At 36.9% G+C, this 20,974-nt stretch overlaps 1 protein-coding gene across 2 annotated transcripts in view; it reads left to right on the top strand.

Moving 5' to 3' along the window:
* SYNPR (synaptoporin) overlaps positions 1-20,974 on the top strand; it is a 182,929-nt gene that overhangs the window by 101,628 nt on the left and 60,327 nt on the right. Inside the window, exon 1 of one of the 2 annotated variants that reach the window (XM_039326652.1) lies at positions 15,904-16,047. The exons of the other annotated variant lie outside the window; for it this stretch is intronic. Coding sequence (XP_039182586.1) covers positions 16,024-16,047 — 24 coding nt within the window. The 5' untranslated portion in view covers positions 15,904-16,023. Of the gene's footprint in view, positions 1-15,903; positions 16,048-20,974 lie in introns of those variants that run through there. 2 annotated transcript variants of the gene reach the window in all.

Here is a 20,974-nt window from a genome sequence, read left to right as displayed (position 1 = left end):
GCCAGCCAAGTCTGAATGCCTGCTGTGAATTGGCTGTGGCTGGAAGACCTGGGTGAAGGGGGCGGGAGCATGTGGCGGAGGCTGTAGTAGAGATGAGGAAGGGGATTGAGGTTTCAGATTTCCAAAGTAGTATATTTCCATCTCTCTGATATCTATGCTCTTGAATGGTTTTTTAACCCACTGTGCTGTGAAATAATTTTAAGGAGTAGAGAAGAATTTACAAAGAATGCTGAGATCTTGTTATCAAAAATCTTTATGTAAATGTTGAGATAGTTAAAGTGTTCCATGAAATAACTATGCTAATTGATCTTTCACTTGAAAAACTTTTTACTTTAAAGCAATTATTTCTGGGGAAGGCTAAAAAACAAAAACAAGAAATCCAAGGGGCCTCTGAAAACCTTGAAAACTAGGAGGCAATTATGGAGGCATAATTGAATCCATATTTATATTACTGAAACCCGCTATAGAAATACATGGAAAACTAGACCTTTTTTTTTTACAGAATATGCGATGCTAGTAATGGATTACTAAATGAAATTTCAATATTCATATATTTAGCCCCAATGCTAATATTTAGAAGTGTAACAACTGCCTCATGTTCATGGATATTCATACTGCATTTATTAAAATTTATTTCTGTTATTTCAGTCTGTTACAAGCATTGTTTTTCTCACCAGGAAAAGGTTGTACAATATTCAAATATTACAAAAAGACATGTTTTCGTTAATTGCAGGTATATTTCATAACCAGGCTAACATCGTGAGTGCTTGAGCCTCCCATTGTGCTCAGGGGAAAGAAATTAAAAACAGTCATTTGTGGTTTATTTTTTTAAAAAGGCAAATAAACCAGAGAAGTAACTAAACCGATTCTATACAATTATTGCATTCCTTTTAACAAGATTTGCAGTTAATTCTTAATATTACTATCACTGCAACTGGTAATTATAATAATTATATAAAAATTCTCCCCCCCCCCCCCCGATAACAACTTGAGAATTTTGATTGACACATTTTTGTCTAAAGCCAATATTGCAACATAATTTCTATTATTCTATACATAACATATATTTCTATTCAAGAAATATATTTCTTGAATAGGAAGCAGATAGGAAGGTGATTAGTACTCTAATAACCAGGGCTTTTTTTGTGGCATTCCAGCACCTTTGTTTGACAGATTTTTCCAGAGTTGCATTCTTTTCCTATTGTTGCCCTTCCTATCGTTTGCTTTTGAAAATGCCCTGCTGGCAGAACGGTGCGAGCCCACTGAGCGGGGTCCCATCCGACGCTGTCTGCCTCCTCTAGGAGAAGCCATGATGTACCGGAGCATCACAGCCAGAGCGTGGCTTGATTGGCTGGGTTGGACCATGTGTTGTAAAAGCTGATGGTGGCGGTGGTAGACACATAAACATGGAGGCCATCTTTCACGAGAGAGTGAGCGAGCCTTTTGCCTTCCCTTACAGAAGGTGGGGTGTGAGGTTAAAAAGAGGCGAAGCAAGAGGAAAGAAAGGCGGCTAGCATGAAAGCTTGCCCATCAGCGAAACTTTGCTGTTTCGGTTCCTTGGATAGTTCAAAGGTTGGGTTGTTTATGAAAATCTATTTTTAGTCTTTTATACTTTATATTCAAACTGCAGAGGGGAAGAATAAGAATAAAGCTAATGTCTTGTGATTTGGAGGTATTATTATTAATAATAATATATATTAATTATGTATTGGTCAGATGTAAAGGTAGACCTACAGTATGAGGTTTAATCAGATCTATTTATTAAATTGGGTTTAACTTAAAGGTAAATTAAAAGTAATCTGTTCACTGACAAAGTTTCAACCTTAATTTGTTTCAAGTCAATATCCATATTAAACTCCAAATGTAAATTCGTCTACCTTGTTTGTCAACTTCTTAAAAATAATTCAATCTTTTACAAGCAACCAAATTTTGTTTTATTGGGCCAATTTCATTCCACATAGAAAGCTGACATTTCCACTCATTAACCTAAATGGGTATGCCAGTGGTAAATGTCCCAAAATATTAATAAAATGCCTTCTTGTAATTTAAAGCCACACAGTGCATGGTGAACATTCAGTGCTTTTTTTGTAAAAAAAAAAAAAAAGATGCTGGAACTCACACACTTCATACAACCCGCCTTGCCTACCCTACAAGGTTCCATCCCAAAAAGGTGCCAGAACTCCGTTCTGGGCGTTCTATGAGAAAAAAAGCCCTGGTAACATTAATAGTATTAACTTATCTTGAACAAAATCCTAGTCTTTTAGATACACTAAAAATGGAAGGTTTTTTTTTTTTTCAACTACAGCGGTAAACCTTGTAGGGTAGGCAAGGCAGATTGTATGATGTGTGTGAGTTCTGGCACCTTTCTTTCTTTTCTTTTTTTTCTTTTTTTTTTTACAAAAAAAGCACTGCTAATAACCAATGAACTAAATAATAATTTGTGCTGTCTTCGTAGCTGAACACCTCAGTACTGCTGAGGGTAATGAGATGGTTTTAACTCCTTCATAAGAAAAGGAAGGAAACACCCAATCCAAAAGTAATTTATCACACCATCCTCCCCATCCATGTTCTCTATTTCTACCTAATTGATAATATAGTTTAATTATTAGCACTTGAGAAAAATTCAGACAGGAATTGTTTGTGGAAATGAGGAAAGTTGAAGGGCAGATAGGAAAAAATATAACAGTATGAATATGTGTGATTGTTGTGAATTGTATATAGACTACTTAGCATTAAATAGATTGAAGAGTACTCTTGATTATCAAGAGTAATATTTTTCTCTGCACTTAAACTTTCTTTCTCTTGGATATATACATACAAAATGTATCCTCTTATTTTCTTGGTTGCTTTTCAGCTGCTTTGCTTGGATGTGTCCTCTTTTGATTTAAATCAGGGGGCTTTGAACTTGGCCCTTTTATGACTTGTGGACTTCAACTCCCAGAATTCCTCAGCCAGCGTGCCTGGCTGAGGAATTCTGGGAGTTGAAACCCACAAGTCATAAAAGGGCAAAGTTTGAAGACCCCTGACCTATAACATCATCAGTACTAATGAATGTGGAGTTTGCTTCCTGTTTATATGCAGAAACTTGCCCAGTCTGAGTTGGTGGGGAGTGATTTTCTCCTTGGTCTTTCCTTGATTAGAGTATTATTTTCCCCTAGATTGTTTGGTGTTAAATCCCTGCTTCTCTGGTTGTTGCTTGCATGTGAGGATGTGTCCTAAATTTTTTGTTTACTTCTTACTTTTTTTATAGTCTCTTTTTGTTTTGAATGTGGTTTATCTCTATGTGTCTATTGATGGCTGATTAGTCCAAATGTCAAGCTTCCAATAATTTCCTAATGTTTTTTTTTATTTGGCTCAGTTTTGGCTAAGATGGTCGGAATTCCAATTGAAACTATAGTTAATCTATCCATGGGTAGTGAGTTTAAGGGAGTAAACACCATACTCACTAGTACTAATGATGTTACCTGGTTGGATAATGAAATTTCTGTAAGCAAACTACCAAGCTCAAAGAGCACCGAGGATTCCACAGTTCAGCCCAGAGCTACATACTGTAAAGTCTCTTCTGTTAAATGGATATATCTTTTAGCAAGACAATGATGAACAGTATGAATATGAAAATATGTTATTTCCTAAAGGGACTGCTGATGGAAGCCAATTGTCAGAGGCAGCTGCTTATGACCTAACTGTTCAAGTATATCAGCATTTACTCATTTAATGTTATGACTTGAGATCCCAGAAATAATAATAATAATAATAATAATAGGTAGACAAAATACCAAATCCAGTCTGAACATCTGGCTGACTGTGCAATGATCCATAATAATAATAATAATAACAACAACAACAACAACAACAACAATAATAATAATAATAATAATATGGAAGGGATCCTGGAGGTCATTTAGTCCAACCCCCTGTTCAGGCAGGAAACCCTATACCATTTCAGACAAATGGCTGTCCAGACTCTTCTTAAAAACTTCCAGTGTTGGAGCATTTACAGCTTCTGGAGGCAGGTTTTCCATTGATTAATTGTTCTAACTGTCAAGAAATTTCTCCTTGGTTCTAGGTTGCTTCTCTTTTTGATTAGTTTCTTGTCTTGCCTTCAGGTGCTTTGGAGAATAGCTTGACTCCCTCTTCTTTGTGGCAGCCCCTGAGATATTGGAACACTGCTATCGTGTGCCCCCTCATCCTTCTCTTCATTAAACTAGACATACCCAATTCCAGCAACTATTCTTATATGTTTTAGTCTCCAGTCCCCTAATCATCTTTGTTACTCTTCTCTGTACTCTTTCTAGAGTCTCAACATCTTTTTTACATTGTGGTGACCAAACTGGATGCAGTATTCCAAGCATGGCCTTACCAAGGCATTGTAAAGTGGTATTAATACTTCACATGATCTTGATTCAATCCCTCTGTTAATGCAGCCTAGTACTGTGTTGGCTTTTTTGGCAGCTGCAGCACACTGCTGGCTCATATTTAAATGATTGTCCACTAGGACTCTGAGATCCCTCTCACAGTTACTACTATTGAGCAAGGTACCACCTGTACTATATCTGTGCATTTGGTTTTTCTTACCTCAGTGTAGAACCTTACTTTTTCACCATTGAATTTCATTTTGTTAGATAGCGCCCAGTGTTCAAGTCTGTCAAGATCCTTCTGTATCTTATTTCTGTATTTCTCCAACCATTGTCCTAACATCCCTGGATAATACTGAATTCTTTTTGCTGGTAAGAGAAGCGAACAGTGCTGGAAAAGATGAGAGATGTCTGAAATATAAACCTCACATCCTCCCAAGCAGAAATGCTTATGCTAATTGTTTGCCAGTCAACTACAACTTTTTACAACTTATAGGAAGCTGACACTCAGCATTCCGTTGTTTCTCAGTTCAGTGTTGGCTGTGTTTGCTTCTTTCTGTGAAGAGTATGTCTATTGCTATAAAATAGATTTTTATGCTTGGTATAACTCTTGAGAGTTCCTCAAGTTTGCAAACCCCTGCCTATTGCCTTTTTATGGCCTCATTTTGTTTCCTTATTCACCATCTGAATTTGCTATTAGAGGTAGCAATGTAAGTTAATTCATATCTCGCAGAACAGGTAACGTTTAAATTAAAGGAATATGCCTCTGCATATTTTATATTTTGCAACTCAAGTAGTGCTGGGATTAGGCCTGCACTCATGGATATTAGAAGAAACAATGTTACTCATGCAATCAGTGATTGGATCCAAGCAATATTGGTTGCATATGGGGAAAAGCCAGAAGGAAATGGTTTTCAGACCTCAGTGAGTAATGAATAAACAGAGTTACTCAGAAAAATAGAATGGCGAGGTATGAAAGTACAGCTGTGCATATGAGTCTAGGTCAGGGGTAGGCAACCTTGGCTCTTTTATGACTCATGGACTTCAACTCCCAGAATTCCTGAGCCAGCGGCTCTGGAATTCTGGGAGTTGAAGTCCACGAGTCATAAAAGAGCCAAGGTTGCCTACTCCTGGTCTAGGTTATTTCTTAGTAGTGAGTAAGGTGTGCTGAACAGAATTCTAACATTCTCAAACTTCAATGCTACTTTGATAATAGATCAAAGCTAGGAAGCATATGTATTTATAACAATCTTCCTAGAATGCCATGATATACTTGTTGTGAACAAATTGTATCCATGGATTTTCATTCATTGGTCAGTGATTCAATATGTGTTAAGATATGGCGTATGTCCATCTATGCACAACGATAGTAGCTACCTTCAATTCAATTCAGTTGATTACAGTCAAAGTCCAGTTACAGATGCTAAACAAAAAAAAAGTTTAAGACTTGTGGGTATACTAGCTATCTTAACCGTTTAAATAGTTTTCTCAAGCTCATGGTGGTTAGAATCTTGACCATTGATCATGATGGCTGGGAATGTTGAGAGATGACATCAGCAGGAGCTTAAGGCAGAGAAAGACTGTTCTAAGATGTTGGCTTTTCTTTACTCAGTTGTGTTTTATTCTGAACAAAATTGAAATGACAGATAAAAATCTAATTGCATGGAAATTTTATTCCTAAGTATTTTGAATCTTGCATTTAGAAGCATGCTATGTTCTTCTAGGCCTGCATATAATTGTATGAATTCCATCTTTTGAGCCCTGATGGCGCAGTGGTCAAAATGCAGTATTTACCTGCAGAATTGCAAGCAAAACTCTACCCACACCCTTGAGTAAGATACTGAGAGGGTTCAAGGTTGGCTCAACTTTCCATTCTTCTGAGATCAATAAAATGGGGACCCAAATTGTTGGGGGCAATATACAAATAATGTTTCTACATTGTAAACCACCCAGAGCAGGGGTAGGCAACCTTGGCTCTTTTATGGCTCATGGACATCAACTCCCAGAATTCCTGAGCCAGCCATGCTGAGGGGAAAGGGAGAGGTTTCCAAGCTGAGCCATGCTGGCTCAGGAATTCTGGGAGTTGAAGTCCACAAGTCATAAAAGAGCCACGGTTGCCTACCCCTGACCCAGAGCATGCTGTAAAACATTATGGGGCAGTATGTGAGTCTAAATGCTATTGCTATTTTTTGCAGAGAACATATGCTGCTGTATTTTGACAGCTAGACTCATATAAGCCTAAGTCAGGGGTAGGCAACCTTGGCTCTTTTATGACTCGTGGACTTCAACTCCCAGAATTCCTGAGGGGAAAGAGAGAGGTTTCCAAGCTGAGCCATGCTGACTCAGGAATTCTGGGAGTTGAAGTCCACGAGTCATAAAAGAACCAAGGTTGCCTACCCCTGGCCTAAGTGCTATTCCTATTCATCTTCTCAAACTTCCCAAACTTTGTGCAACTACACATAAAAGCTGGAGGTCACCAAAGTGATCATGAGTACAAAAGCTTCAAAGACAAATGAAGCATTAGATTTATAGGCACTGTGTTAAACCTTTCCCCCCCACTCCAGCTGATACTTTGGTAGATCGTAGATCAGGGGTCTTCATACTTGGCCCTTTTATGATTTGTGGACTTCAGCTCCCAGAATTTCTCAGCCAGCATGTCCAGGTTTGAAGATCCCTGTCGTAGGTAATCCTGCTGAAACCTAAGAGAACATGCAAAATATTGCCCTTGGAGAAATGAAGTTCTAAATTGGATGGCACGAGAGGGTGTTTGTTCCATTTGACATGTCAAAATCCTGCCTCTGAAACACTCAGAGGCATGTGTGAGTTCTGGCAACATTGCAAACCGCAGTGTGAGTTCTGGCAACATTGCAAACCGCAGCAGGGAACCATGAATTGATGCACAGTTCCAAGGTACCGTCACTTAGACATAAATGGGTATCTGTTCATTAAGCAACATGCTATTTTCAGAAGGAGAGAAAAATGCTTCCAGATGTGTTTTAGTTTTAATTCATTTTGGAGCTCTGAAAATAATTAAAATAAAAAGAAATATTTATCAGTTTTGCCATAGGGAGTATTTAAGCAAAGACTTTCTGGCATTTTGTAACTGAAGGTAAGCGTACTGCAAAATGCTTTTTTTGTTTGTTTATTTAATCTTTACAAGTTTGAATATAAAGCAGGAAAATTCCAATACAGGTAGTCCTCAATTTATGGCCACAGTTGAGACTACAATTTCTGTTACTTAGCAAGGTGGTTGATAAGTGAGTCATGCCTGATTTTGCAAGCCTGTTGCCACTGTTGAGTGAATCACTGCAGGCATTAACTGAACCTGGTTTTCTTCATTGACTTTGCTTGTCAGAAACCAAGTTTGCTAATGGCGATCACATGACCCAGGGAGCCGGCAAACTTTGTAGATACATGCTGGTTGTCAAGTGCCTGAATTTTGATCACATGACTGTCGGGAGGCTGCAATGGTCATTCAGTGCAAAGACCTGTTGTAAATAACTTTTTTCAATGCTGTTGTAATTTTGAATGATCACTAAATGTACAGTTATAAGTCAGGGACTACTCTAGCATCTGGCAATTGAGCAGGCTAATTGCCTAAAGCAGGGGTTTTCAAACTTGGCCCTTTTATGACTTGTGGACTTCAACTCCCAGAATTCCTCAGCCAGGCACACTGGCTGAGGAATTCTGGGAGTTGACATCCACAGGTCATAAAAGGGCCAAGTTTGAAGACCCCTGGCCTAAAGTAAAGATTTCCCCCCAAAAAACAGTAAACCTAATATACACGAAAAAGCCAATGTTACCACTTTTGTTATATTTTAGGTAGCAAAGTGTAACTGTGTGGGCCTAGCTGCAATATAGTTCAACTATAAATTGTGGATTGAGCCAAATATTAGACTTCTACCAAAGGTTTGATAAAAAAAAAAAAAACAGCAGATTTAGAAGTCTCAGGTTGCTCAGGACTTGGTAGATCCAGAAGTATGGTGTGAACATGAGAAGCTGAGGCTATTGAAAATGTTTCAGAAGGGATATAAGTGAGCATTTAAAGTAAATAAACTAATTTTAAGCAGCTTCTCTATTATGGTAGTTAACAGTTGAAGCTTGTTGTGGGTTTTTGTTTTCTTTCCTTTTTTTTTGAAGGCAAATTGAGTTGGCGTCATGATAGAGATACATAAAATTATGTATAATGTGGGTAGAAAGAAATTTTCTCCCTTCCTTCAGTGCTGGGAGAAAGCAAACAGAATAGTGGGGGATTTAAGACAGTTAAATGAAATGTTTCACACAATATTTAAACAGTAGAACTTGCTTTTTTAAATGATTTGGCAGTGCATACAAGTCCTTTATTATCATATTTGGCCACAAAGCTATAAATCAGTTCTTATAGGCTTTGATCTCAGTTGCACTCCATAATCTGCATCAAGGTTCAAGAGGTCCAAAGCTGAGGAAATCACAATGCCAGATGCAAGATATGTAGCTTCAAAGTGAGACAGTTGTGATTTTTTTTTAATCCAGCTAAGCAGCTTTGACTTGCTACAGCCAATTCTTGAAAAGCTTCAGCTGTTGAAAAGCCTTTCCCTGCCAGTGACCACTTCTTTAGACAGAATCAAGATCTGTCTAAAGTCCCAGAGCAGTTTAATTTTATCATTTTCTATGACTTTCTCTATTTTATGATCCCACCAGTTTTTGCTTACAGGCAAATGATATTTTTTGCATATCTTCCAATGCACCATCGTTGCTACTTTGTCATGCCGAGATGCTTTATTTTCTACTGCTGAGATGCGGCTGTCAACCTCAGAAAAGCCCTTAGCCTTTTATGATGCTTCTTCATGTATGTTATATCCCTATCCCATGTAACAAGCTTCCAGCTGTGTCCAGAATTGAAGTTTCTGTAAGGTGTTCAAAGACAGCCATTCAACTGGAGTGGGAGGGGGATAATTGAAACTGGAACAAGATCACTACTTTGTTCTTACAAATTTGATGAACAAATCAAAGGTTCCTGGTGCTGCTTTATTCATGGTTATTTTAAAATCCCATTATGTTCAGAGAGATCTATTGTGTGGATTCATAGCAGATCTTTTCTTTTTGAAGAAGAGCATACATTAACCCAGGCAGATATCAGTTAAATAATTAAGTGTTCCACTGGTACGTCATTGTATGATCACAGCAGTCATTGAAAGTGATTGAAAATTATAGCTAGAGCTGTCTAGTTCCTATTTTAGAATTTTAGTAGAATAATCTGTAGATTAATCTGGATTGGACAAATAAAACTTCTCTTCTTCCTACATTCTATAATTTAAATCAATGCATGCAACATTTCCAGAAACTAGCCACACTTTCTAGGAATATTTGCAAACATACTTGACTCTTTTATTTCCTTGGTTTTGAACTATTGACTAACAATGCTTTGGGATTTTGTAATATAAAACACTATAAAAGATATGTGACCATGGACAAGACTTTCTACCTCTTCGTTGTGCTTATAAATGAACTGCACTTGAAATTAAGGAAATACATTTTGGAATGTACAGTATGCTATGGCTTTAATATCAGTTCTTTACATGATGGTGGATTTGAACCCTTAAATGCAAGTAAAGTTGGAGAAAACAAAATTAGTTTGTTGGAAGGCTGTCTAGTTAACTGATCATAAAGCTATCTTTTCAGCGTGCTTTGAAACAAATATATTATTGCTCTAATGTTAATGTAAGGACCCACTTCAATCCCACATCTCTTGGAAACAATTTCTTCCAACAGGAACTTTATTAAGAGCAGTTGATAGCAGGCACAATAGACAGGATCTGAGGGATTCCTTTACAGATTGATACTTTATAGTATCCCCAAGCAAACTCCACCCCACAGTTCATCTGGACAGTTCAGACCATCATGGGAAAGGGGAGATAACATCAGTCTGGGTCCAGTTGTAGCACGATGTTCAAGCAGCTCTTCGCACCTCCTTTTGAGACAGGAGAAATAAGCCAGGTTCCGGAGGTTGTATTTCTTCCCCCCCCCCCCCTCTTTTTCCTAGCTGACAGATTAGGGAGAAGAAAGTTCAGAGAGAGATACAGTACAGGAAACAAATTGTTACATTGTAGCAAGCAGCAGACACAGAGGCAATAAACAAAGCAAAAGGTTTCATTGTAGCGAATAGAGGAAGCAAAAGCAGTAACCCTGCAGGCATATCCCCCCTCCCCCTTGGGAGTATGGCAGAACCCAGGGAAAAGTGAGATTTATTTTTAGATCAGAGGAGATAGATAGAAATGAAATAGAAATGGGTTCTGACAGTTATAGAGTCAGAGTAAACTCTTTTATGGACTTTGAAGCCAAATTTCTGAAAGGATAAAACTGAGTTAGAAAGAACAATAGGAACAGAGTTGCGTGATCTGTTGAGATGGTCAGCAAATGAATTTGATAAATAAATTAACAATACATAAATTAAAAATAGGGGAATCATTCCTTAAACTGTTACAGTGGGATTTTTTTTGGTAATGGTAAGTCTTTTTTTCCTCCTTATTTCTCCATCTTCTTGTTGAATGTGCAGATTGCTTAGACTTGCATGTTAAAATTTTGCTGGTGCCTTAACCACTAGTTTATTCTAGTGGTTAAGGCACCAGGCTAGAAACTGGGAGACTGGGAGTTCTAGTCCTGCTTTAGGCACAAAGCTAGCTGGGTGATCTTGGCCACGCCTAGGAAAGAGGCAATGGAAAACCACTTCTGAAAAAGAAAATGGCAGGCGCTTCTCCATGCAGTCACCAGGAGTCAAAAACTGACTTGAAGGCACGCAAACACAAACACACAAATTTGCATGGGAGCATAATCTTTTTGAGATCTACATGGAACATTGTCTGAAATTCTTTCTGTGCTTCTATATTTCACTTAGTTAAAGAAACTGTTAGCTTCTTAGAATGAAAATTAGCTTTTCTTTCTAGTACAATCCATATAAATTGTTATTTCTATTTTACAGTTGATGAGACATGCTCTCCTCAACCCCCCAAAATTGGAAATTTATTCCAAGAATAATTAGGAGGAGATATTCCTTGGCTCTTCTACCTCTGAAGAGCTAAATAATCTTCCAAATATAATTGTTCTTATTGTAACTATGAACTTATTAATCAAATGTAGGCTGCACCTGCAAATCATTTCAGTGTATATATGGAAATTAGATTAAGGGCTTCTAAGAGAGCTGATAAAGCCAAATCTTTTAGTACCAGTTCTTACTTAACAGTCCCCTGACAGTGTTAGAGATGAGGAAACAATTCTGTGAGGCCCCAATATTACCTATAGTGGAAATACATGGGAACCAAGATCACTCTGCTTACAAGAAACCCAACTGGACAATTCACAAACGTGCTTAAACTTGGCTTTCCTGTCTCTCCTTGTGCTATGTTGTAGGGCTGAGATTGTGAAAAGCCATATTTTCAGGTCTCTCAAATAGCTTCAAAATATTGGTCCCTCTTCCAGTGAAATCAGATTTATATGAAAGAAAGATCTAACATTTATACCCAATCTTGTTCAATGTTATGTCTTCCACTGGGGAAAAGACTCAACCACACTCTTTGTTTGATAAGTTTTTGTTTTCAAATTCTGAATACAGCTTACTTCTTTTTACCCAGACAACAGAAAGTTCACTGACAGTGCAGTGTAGCTACAGGAACAATAGAAATTTTTCTTTTTCCAGCAATTGAATGTCATTCATTTTAGAATAGAATAGAATAGAATAGAATAGAATAGAATAGAATAGAATAGAATAGAATAGAATAGAATAGAATATAGCTGGAGGTCTTCTAGTCCAGCACCCTGCTCAAGCAGGAGAACCTATACCATCTCAGACAGGTGAATGCCTAGTCTATTCTTAAAAATCTCCGGTGATGGAACACTCACAATTTCTGGAGGCACTGGTTGATTGTCCTCACTGTTAAGAGGTTTCTCCTTAATTCCAGGTTGCTTCTCTCTTTGATCAGCTTCCAACCATTGTTTCTCATCCTTCCCTCTGGTGGTTTGGTCACCATTTTGGTCACCAAGATATGATGCAACTGATTGTGATTTGGGAGCTGCCCTCCCTCTACTTCAGACTTTTAATTCTCTCGCTGAAGCCTAGATGTGGCAAAAGCAAACCATTGTTCTTAGTGTGGTCGTTCAACAATATTAGATACAGCCTCCCTGGGGCTTCAGTCATCTGATTCATTTTTTAAAGCATGGCATTTATTAAGTTTATTTTGAGATTGTGCTTGGATTCCTTTGGCTTTGATATAAAATAAGACTGGGAAATATATGCTTTCATTAAAAAAATCATCTGTTTCTCTACAATCAAATCCTCTGGATTTATTTAGTGGGGTGAAGAGGGAAAAGAGTGCATTGAACTGTTTTTGATTCAGTAAAGTCATACAGATTTTCAAAATATGTATTAGATTTTTAGATGCCATAATCTTAAAACACTTGGTGGTTTACAGAAATAAAGTCAATATGTTAATATAAGTTAAAATAGAAAAGCCATTTAAAATTCCATTAAAATCACAAGTATGCCAGTAACAATTAGCAATTCCATTTTTTTTATATTACTTAATTAAAAGCATTCCAGAACAGCTCCATTTTCACCAAATTCTGGAAAGCCAGCAGGGATGGGCAAGGCAAACTTTCTATGGAAGCCTATTCCATAAAAAAAGGGCCAACATGGAGACGGATCTCTTCCTAGCCTTGTCCACCCCCATTTTGCTAGAGTGGGGGACCATCAATATTTTTTCTCATATACAGTTAGTCCTCTACTTATAACAGTTTGTTTAGTGACCATTCAAAGTTACAATGACATTGAAAAAAGTGACTTATGACCATTTTTCACACTTTCAACCTTTGTAGCAGTCCCATGCTCATGTGATCAAAATTCAGATGCTTGGCAACTGGTTCATACTGATGACCGTTGCTGTGTCCCAAGGTCATAGGATCACCTTTTGACAACCATAGTACTAACTTATCAGCTGCAGTGATTCACTTAACCACTGTGGTAAGAAATGTCACAAAATGTGACTTAACAAATGTCTCACTTAACAACAGAAAGGTTGGGCTCAATGGTGGTTGTAAGTCCAGGACTGCCTGTAGCTTGTTTCAGATGAGCTGATTGTGGATTTATTTACTTATTTTATTTATTGCAGGGCACATTCATATCATGCATTCATATCTTGGCACTCCTCTACTTCAAAACTCATTGAATTCGGCATTTAACGTGTTTTGAAGCAGAAATCTTGTCCCAACACTCATCTTTTTCCCAATAGGAAAAAAGGAAAAATTTGCTGATGTCGGCTGCCTCATGACTCACTATTTCTTCGGGCCAAAATGGCAGGTCACATGGTAAATCATGTGATTTTTCTCAGTACTTGTTGGTTTTAGTATTCGTTGCATCTTCCAGAATGAATTACTGATGGGTACCCAGGTACCACTATATTCCAGTAAAACGAACACAAGGGTAAAACACAAAACAGAATATACTTAACAGGAAGATTACAAATGTATAACTAAGTTGCAAATATAATTTCTTACTTCATTTGTCACAGCCAGGAAATCAGCAAAATCTCCATTATAGCTTCTTTTTTGACACCCTGTCACTATGGATTGTTTTTCAGCCCCACAGTCACAATTCAGTATTTTGCCCCATTTATAAAGGGCATCTGCACATTGATTGAATGTGATGAAGGAAATGGTCTTGAAGGTATTATGGAATCAAGCCATACAGGTTAAAACCAGCACTTTAAATTGTGCACAGAAATTTCCTGGATAGGAAACTAGGCCACCTTCATGAAATAATATAATTTTCTGGTTTGGCATGAAACCATGATAAGCATGTAAACATTGCTTTTCAAGGGACTGAAACTTTGAAAGGGACTGATTACTTAATATAGCACTTAAAACTCACATTAACTTTCTCCATAGGTCCACATTGCAGACTAGGAAATCATAGGAATAGTGTAAAATACTGTACATAAGTACAGTAAAACATAATTAAAATTATGAATTTTTCCTGGTGCTGGCATCTATACCCATGCCCAGGGATAAACAATTATTTTAAAAAATATGCTTCTTCTTTGCAGTCAGAACTACAACACACTTGAAAGTCACAATTTTACAGGTGTTATCTTCCTAATTTGGTTCCTGCAAATCTCAGTCTTTTGTCTATTCCAACTTTTCTTCTCTTCAAAGCATATATTTATGGGTGTGTAGACTAGAGTAGAGTAGAGTAGAGTAGAGTAGAGTAGAATAGAATAGAATAGAATAGAATAGAATAGAATAGAATAGAATAGAATAGAATAGAATAGAATCTGGAAGGGACCTTGGAGGTCTTCTAGTCCAGTCCCCTGCTCAAGCAGGAGAACCTATACTATTTCAGACAAAAATTAGTTACACTTTTGCACAGTACGAAATTAAGTGCCCAAACCATGCCTGTTTCATTGAAGGAGCTGGATCAAGAGGGGAGAATATAACTTCTAATATAGAAACCATCATCATCAAAACATAATGAAATTAAGCTCTATAGAGCATCCAGAAAATAGCATTCCTTTTTGGAACGTTAGAGAGATTATCCCTGTTCAGATAAAAGATGGACAATAGGTAAGTAAAACATGGCCTATTAATGATAGAAAGAGGGTTTGTCAAAGTGATATCATCTGCCAAAGTGCTGCAAACCGGCTGAATCCCACCACTGATCTGCTGATAATGAATTCCACACAAAATATTTATTGTGGAAGAAGTGCTTTCTTTATTCCTAAATCTTCTTCCACACAGCTTATTTTATGTCTCTACTTTTCCAATAGGAACTGAGTTCTGGTGATCACCTTTGTTTTCTACTCTAAAGTGTTAGAATGTATTTAATGGATATGAACCCCCCACCCAATCATTTTGCTTGCCATCTTCTGCACTTTTTCCAGTTCTATTATATCCTTCTTCCAATGAGATGAGCCAGGAAAGAAAGAAAACCAGTCAAGAACGAAGAAAATCTATACTATGGATTCTACATAGTGCCCACATTTTATCTGGTGTATCTTTAGTTTTGGCCACCCTGCTATGGCTTCTTGAGGACAAGAGTTTCCTTTGAGCTTCTGATCCCATGAAGACCATGCAGTTTTCTCCTGCTGGCCCTCCACATTCTCCCCAGGGGTTCAGCAGAAGGATGTGAGCGAATGCTGCTTCAGACTTAACAGAAGTGCAGGAGACTTTGTGTGTTCCATAAATCAAAGACAGATAATATGAACAAACAGTGTGTTCCACAGATCAAAGTTAGTGCATTCCCAGAGTGATCAGTCTTGTCTTTCTCTTCTGCGACTTTACTGGCAGCAGCTAAGTCCATACGAGAAAAGCAGTCAGTATTTTCTCCCGAAGCAGGAAAGTATTCAATTCCTGTCCACAGACTACGTGTAGTTATTGTCTAATAATGTGAGACCAATTCTCTCCCCCACCACTCCACCATCACCTCTCCCCAGCAAATAAGACTGTGGCTGTTGCCTGATTGGTATATCACCAATCTTTCTCAGAGCACTGATGCTTCTTACCCTCCTTCTAGCTGCTTCATAAAATCGGTGACAAGGAGCGACACTGTATTGAGGAGCTTTTGGGGTGCTTTTATTTTTAGCATGAGCCAATCCTTTTCTCCTTTCAGATGAAGGAAGTTGGATTGTAAAACTGTTTGTAAATGTGTATGGTGATATTTGCTCCGGTAAGTTAATATTGTTCCTCTAGCAGCTGTAACTGTAAAATGTATTTTCGAAGGTGTTCTTTGATCATTGTAAAGTAATGTAGGGTACTTCTGTTGCATGTATTAGATTTGTGTTAACTGCCTCCTTTGTTTAGTTTCCTTGATTCTTATGACAATATCTACTACTTTTGTGTGTGTGTGTGTGTGTGTTGTGTGTGTGTGTGTGTTGTGTGTGTGTGTGTGTGTGTGTGTGTGTGTAGATAAATAATTGAGTGAACTTATCCTGCAGTTAGGAAATTGCGGAAAGAAATAATATAAAATTGATCTAATGGGACACTGTCCCCCTATATTTACATATTACATTCTCCTGGTCCCCAAATCTTTTATTTTGGGCTGATTTTTAAAATGCAGTTCTTTGAAAGATAGGACAAGAAAAATGCGTAATATAGAGGTTGTTTCTTATTTGTTTTATTTAACATATCTTGTCTCCTTTTAACAAAACTGTTAGTCTGACATGTGATGTGTATGTAGCTACAGGCTTTATTCTCCAAAGCAGAGGTTTATTTTGTTCTTAACTTTTAAAAATATTAACCTTGCCCTGTTAAAGGCATTCTTTATTTTATGTAATGTTTAAAAATAAATCTATGCAAAATAGCTAAAATAAATTATATAAAATAGCACAGGATGCACATTTTATTTTAAAATAGGAAAGTAATATTGTAAACAATTATGAAATAATACAGTAATTCAGAGAAGACTTATGTATTTTGGCAGGAGCAAAGATACCTACTAGAATTTTTGAGCTTGTCTAATTCGATTAAGAAATGTAGTATATATGTGCTTTTTAGTCTTCTTAGAAGTTGCAAAGTTTGAAAATTATAAAAGGTCCACTAATAGCCTATAGCAATTATGGGCTTTTATCTCTCAGAAATGCATTAAATTTGAATGTTCATTGGTCAACCAATATCTAGCAAATAATTCTTTGTCTTGTTCAATATAATTGGACAAATAGAAAAATAATAGGCAAGGCTGATGTTCTAGTTTCCTGAGGAAACTATGTTGAAGTAGGCAGGATAAAAGCTGCTGTTTAAAGCTGTTCAATTGCATTTTTCAAAATCTTTTTAAAATTATTTCTTTCCCACTTAAACCTAAATAAATTTGCTGGTCCAAATATACATGCATAAAGTTAATTTAAGGGGAAGAACATAGTAATAAGAAAACCTAAACATGATAAGCAAAGTTATTAGTATTTTAGTAATTTATTTAATAACCCAAAGTATAAATATGCTGCATATTTTAGAGAATTCATGTGAAAGCTTTGATCAAAAATCAAAGTGTAAACAACTTAGCATTTTTAAAGTATTAGCCATAGAGGATTTATGTCAAAAATCTCAAACAGAATGCAAGTACATAGAAAGGAATGGTCTATGAACTGGCTCATCTCAGAATGCTCACTTCATGTGAATGAGCCTTACCTGTCAGTCATGAAATGAACAGACAAATCTCTGGGAATAAGAAAGAAAAATTGTTGTATGTAGAAGATAGAAAGAAAGATAGATGATAGAGATCTTTAATATGACCTATAAACTGGTCTACTTATGAGAAATAGGTGCACCCCTCAAAGATAATAAGCATATTTTCATGGGGTGAAAGGAAAAATAATTTCAAACCCCCTGTATGCTAATTTGGAAATTTATTTAGATTTCACCCCCCCTTCTACTTTTTTGTATTGGTAAGCTTGAAAAATGTTAGAACTGAGCTGGGTGTATTCAACAAAGTAAACCCAAGGAAAAGATTTGCCACAGAATTTTTACAGTGACCAGATTGTACCTCCATTTGCTGCAATTTTGGTACAATGTTCAATTCTCAAAAAAGAAAAAGAAAAAAAGAAAAATGCAGTTGATGTGATTAATTGTTTTACTAACTGACTAACACCCTTGCTGACATCTGCCCCCCCCCCCACAGTCACGTGACTGCATTTTTAGGCACTCAGAAACTAGCCCTCATTTATGGTCATTTGGAATGTTCTGCTGTCACAGGATCATAATTTATGACATTTTTGTAGTTTACTTCCGGTTTCTGGCAAAAAAATAAATAAATAAACCATAAGAAACAATGGCTTCAGATAATGATCACAGCATTCACTTTAATCATTGCCATGTTCACTTAACAACTGCTGCAAAAAAGCTTGTAAAATTGGGTGCGGTCACATGGAGACCTACTTTATGACTGCCATGACATCTGACTGAATTTGCAAGCTCAATTACGGTCACAAGTCAAGGATTGGGTATGTCTAGTTTAATGAAGAGAAGGACGAGGGGGGACATGATAGCAGTGTTCCAATATCTCAGGGGCTGTCACAAAGAAGAGGGAGTCAAGCTATTCTCCAAAGCACCTGAAGGCAAGATAAGAAGCAATGGATGGAAACTGACCAAAGAGAGAAGCAACCTAGAACTAAGGAGAAATTTCCTGACAGTCAGAACAATTAATCAGTGGAACAACCTGCCTCCAGAAGCTGTGAATGCTCCAACACTAGAAGTTTTTAAGAAGAGACTGGACAGCCATTTGTCTGAAATGGTCTAGGGTTTCCTGCCTGAGCAGGGAGTTGGACTAGAAGACTTCCAAGGTCCCTTCCAACTACTACTACTACTACTACTAATAATAATAATAATAATAATAATAATAATAATTATTATTATTATTATTATTATTATTACCTGTATATATGCCATGGATTGCAGGATGAGATGTTAGGGACATGGTAGATGTATTCAGTTGGTACCTCTCATATGTTCTGAATCAAAACACCTGTGTTTTGCGCTCCATTGAGAACTGCCAACTCTTGATTTTTAAAAATACTATATTTTATTGGAACGAATAAAGAATCAGGAGCAAATAGGAAAACAGAGCCTCATGGTTTATGAAACTGCAACATTTCCTATTTGCTCCTGCACTTGTATGAACTTGGTACTTATATTTTGGTAAATGGGGGAAAAAACTTGAAAATCATCAAAAAAAGATTCCAACCAAGCATCACTCTGTTTTTATGTTTTAAAAATAGGGGTAGTAGTTACTTGTGGTTCAAAAGTAACTAATAGCTGTGTAGAACAGATTGCATAGTAACTGCTAGAACCAAATCAAGGTCTTTGTGCATAAAAAGTAGTATCTAGTGTATTGTGTGAATGCAGCCAAAATTTGTGGCTATTGGAGAGCTATAAAGGAAGCACCTGAACGTACTCCATCAGCGTAAAGCTTGAAATAGAGGACCGGGTGTCTCAATAATGTCCTGGGAAGAAATGTCCTTGAGTTTTAGATGATTATCAAGCACACTAAGTGAAAATGATGGTTCTGGTTCTTTCTGGAGTGAGATTGCCCAGTTGAACTATATACCCATATTCCAATGAAGTTAATTCTAGATTTTGAATGAAATGGGAAATTATTCTCTGCTTTCAGGGAAGAATGCTTATGGGCAGTGCTATTTTTATATAAGCACTGTTGCTATTAAAAACTTTCACCTTTAAACCACAGAAAAAGAGTTTGATATTTCCAGCACTCATTCACTCCAAACGATTGGGAGATGAAAGTTAATTAAACATTATACTCATTTACATTACTGATTGGGAAAGAGCATTAGTACTGATTGGGAAGGAGCAACGTAGGAAAGCAGACCAAGAAAATTAAATGGAACAGCCTGTAATAATGAGTTATTTAATCAATATTTTATATTATCTGTAGAATAGTGACACAATAATAGCTTCTAATGGCATTATTATACTATCATTTCTATAAAATCTTGAGGTGGAGAATGTTTTCAGTGAAGTTACTGTTACTTTACACCTTCCAGAGAGTATGGACTTCTTGTGCAGCATTCAGCAAATTTAATGCCTTGTGTGATAATGCATATTTTGTTCTGCATTAACATCAAATACACAGAATCCTCATAGGTGCTAAAAGGCAGCTAATGTCATCCTCTAGCTTGGTTAACCCATCATGCTAGACCATATTGTGATGTATTAGTTTTTAGGTGCAATGGATGAATGGAACTAGCTACTAAACTATGGTTTGTTTTAGAGTAGTATGCTGTGATTTGAAGGCATGGTTTATTGTTTACATTTGGACTGGATCCAATTTCATCCCCACCCTCCTTTTCATGAAACACTGCCAACTTTATAAATTTTAATTTTTGTTCATCAGGGAAGCTGTATTTTGTTTGTTTGTTTATTTTCATCTCTTAAATGTAACTGAATCTCTTTTCCCTATGAAAAAAATGTTCAAATATATTGATGGACTGGAAGTAACGAAGTGAGAATATTTTCAGCTTGCTACCATATATAAGATTATGAGTCAGCCTTATCATACATGTCCTGACTACATTTAATATGTTATAGAAGCACAGGTCATAGTAGTCACTTCTAGTAACTGAAGAAAAATTACGTCTTCTCTAACAAATCTGAGATTGCATGTTGATTTGTAGTGGAATTTTATGCAATTTTATGTAAGGGTATTTTGACTATTGCTTGATATCTCATGTTTTCAAACAAGACAGTAAAAGAATGAGGAGGGGGAAAGAATTGAAGTGATTCTTCCCACTTCCCTTTATATAGTTCAGTAGTCAAGAAGCTCAAAAGAGACATGGGTTTGGTAAACCAGGGAAATGGGGATTCTTACCCACATTGCCTTGAGTCAAGGCAAAACTCAAAGAGAAGTTGATTTGCTTACTTATTTTAAAGCTGGGGTCACAGTGGGGGAACAGGAAGTGGTTTTAGGGGGTGGGGTTTGAGGGCCACAGTAGCTATGGCCACGTCATGAAAATAACCAGATTGATATCATTCAGACAAGACTGTAGTTTCTCAAATGAAAACATTAAAATAAATCTCTTTTTTTCTACAAAACTTTATTTAAAAAAAATAAAAGTTGAAATACAAAGAAGAAAGTTAAAAAGGGAAGA

Source organism: Crotalus tigris, unplaced genomic scaffold (genome assembly GCF_016545835.1).
Source record: "Crotalus tigris isolate CLP2741 ecotype Arizona unplaced genomic scaffold, ASM1654583v1 scf7180000024342.5246164, whole genome shotgun sequence".
Lineage (NCBI taxonomy): Eukaryota > Metazoa > Chordata > Lepidosauria > Squamata > Viperidae > Crotalus > Crotalus tigris.
This window is presented reverse-complemented; position numbering and strand designations above follow the sequence as displayed.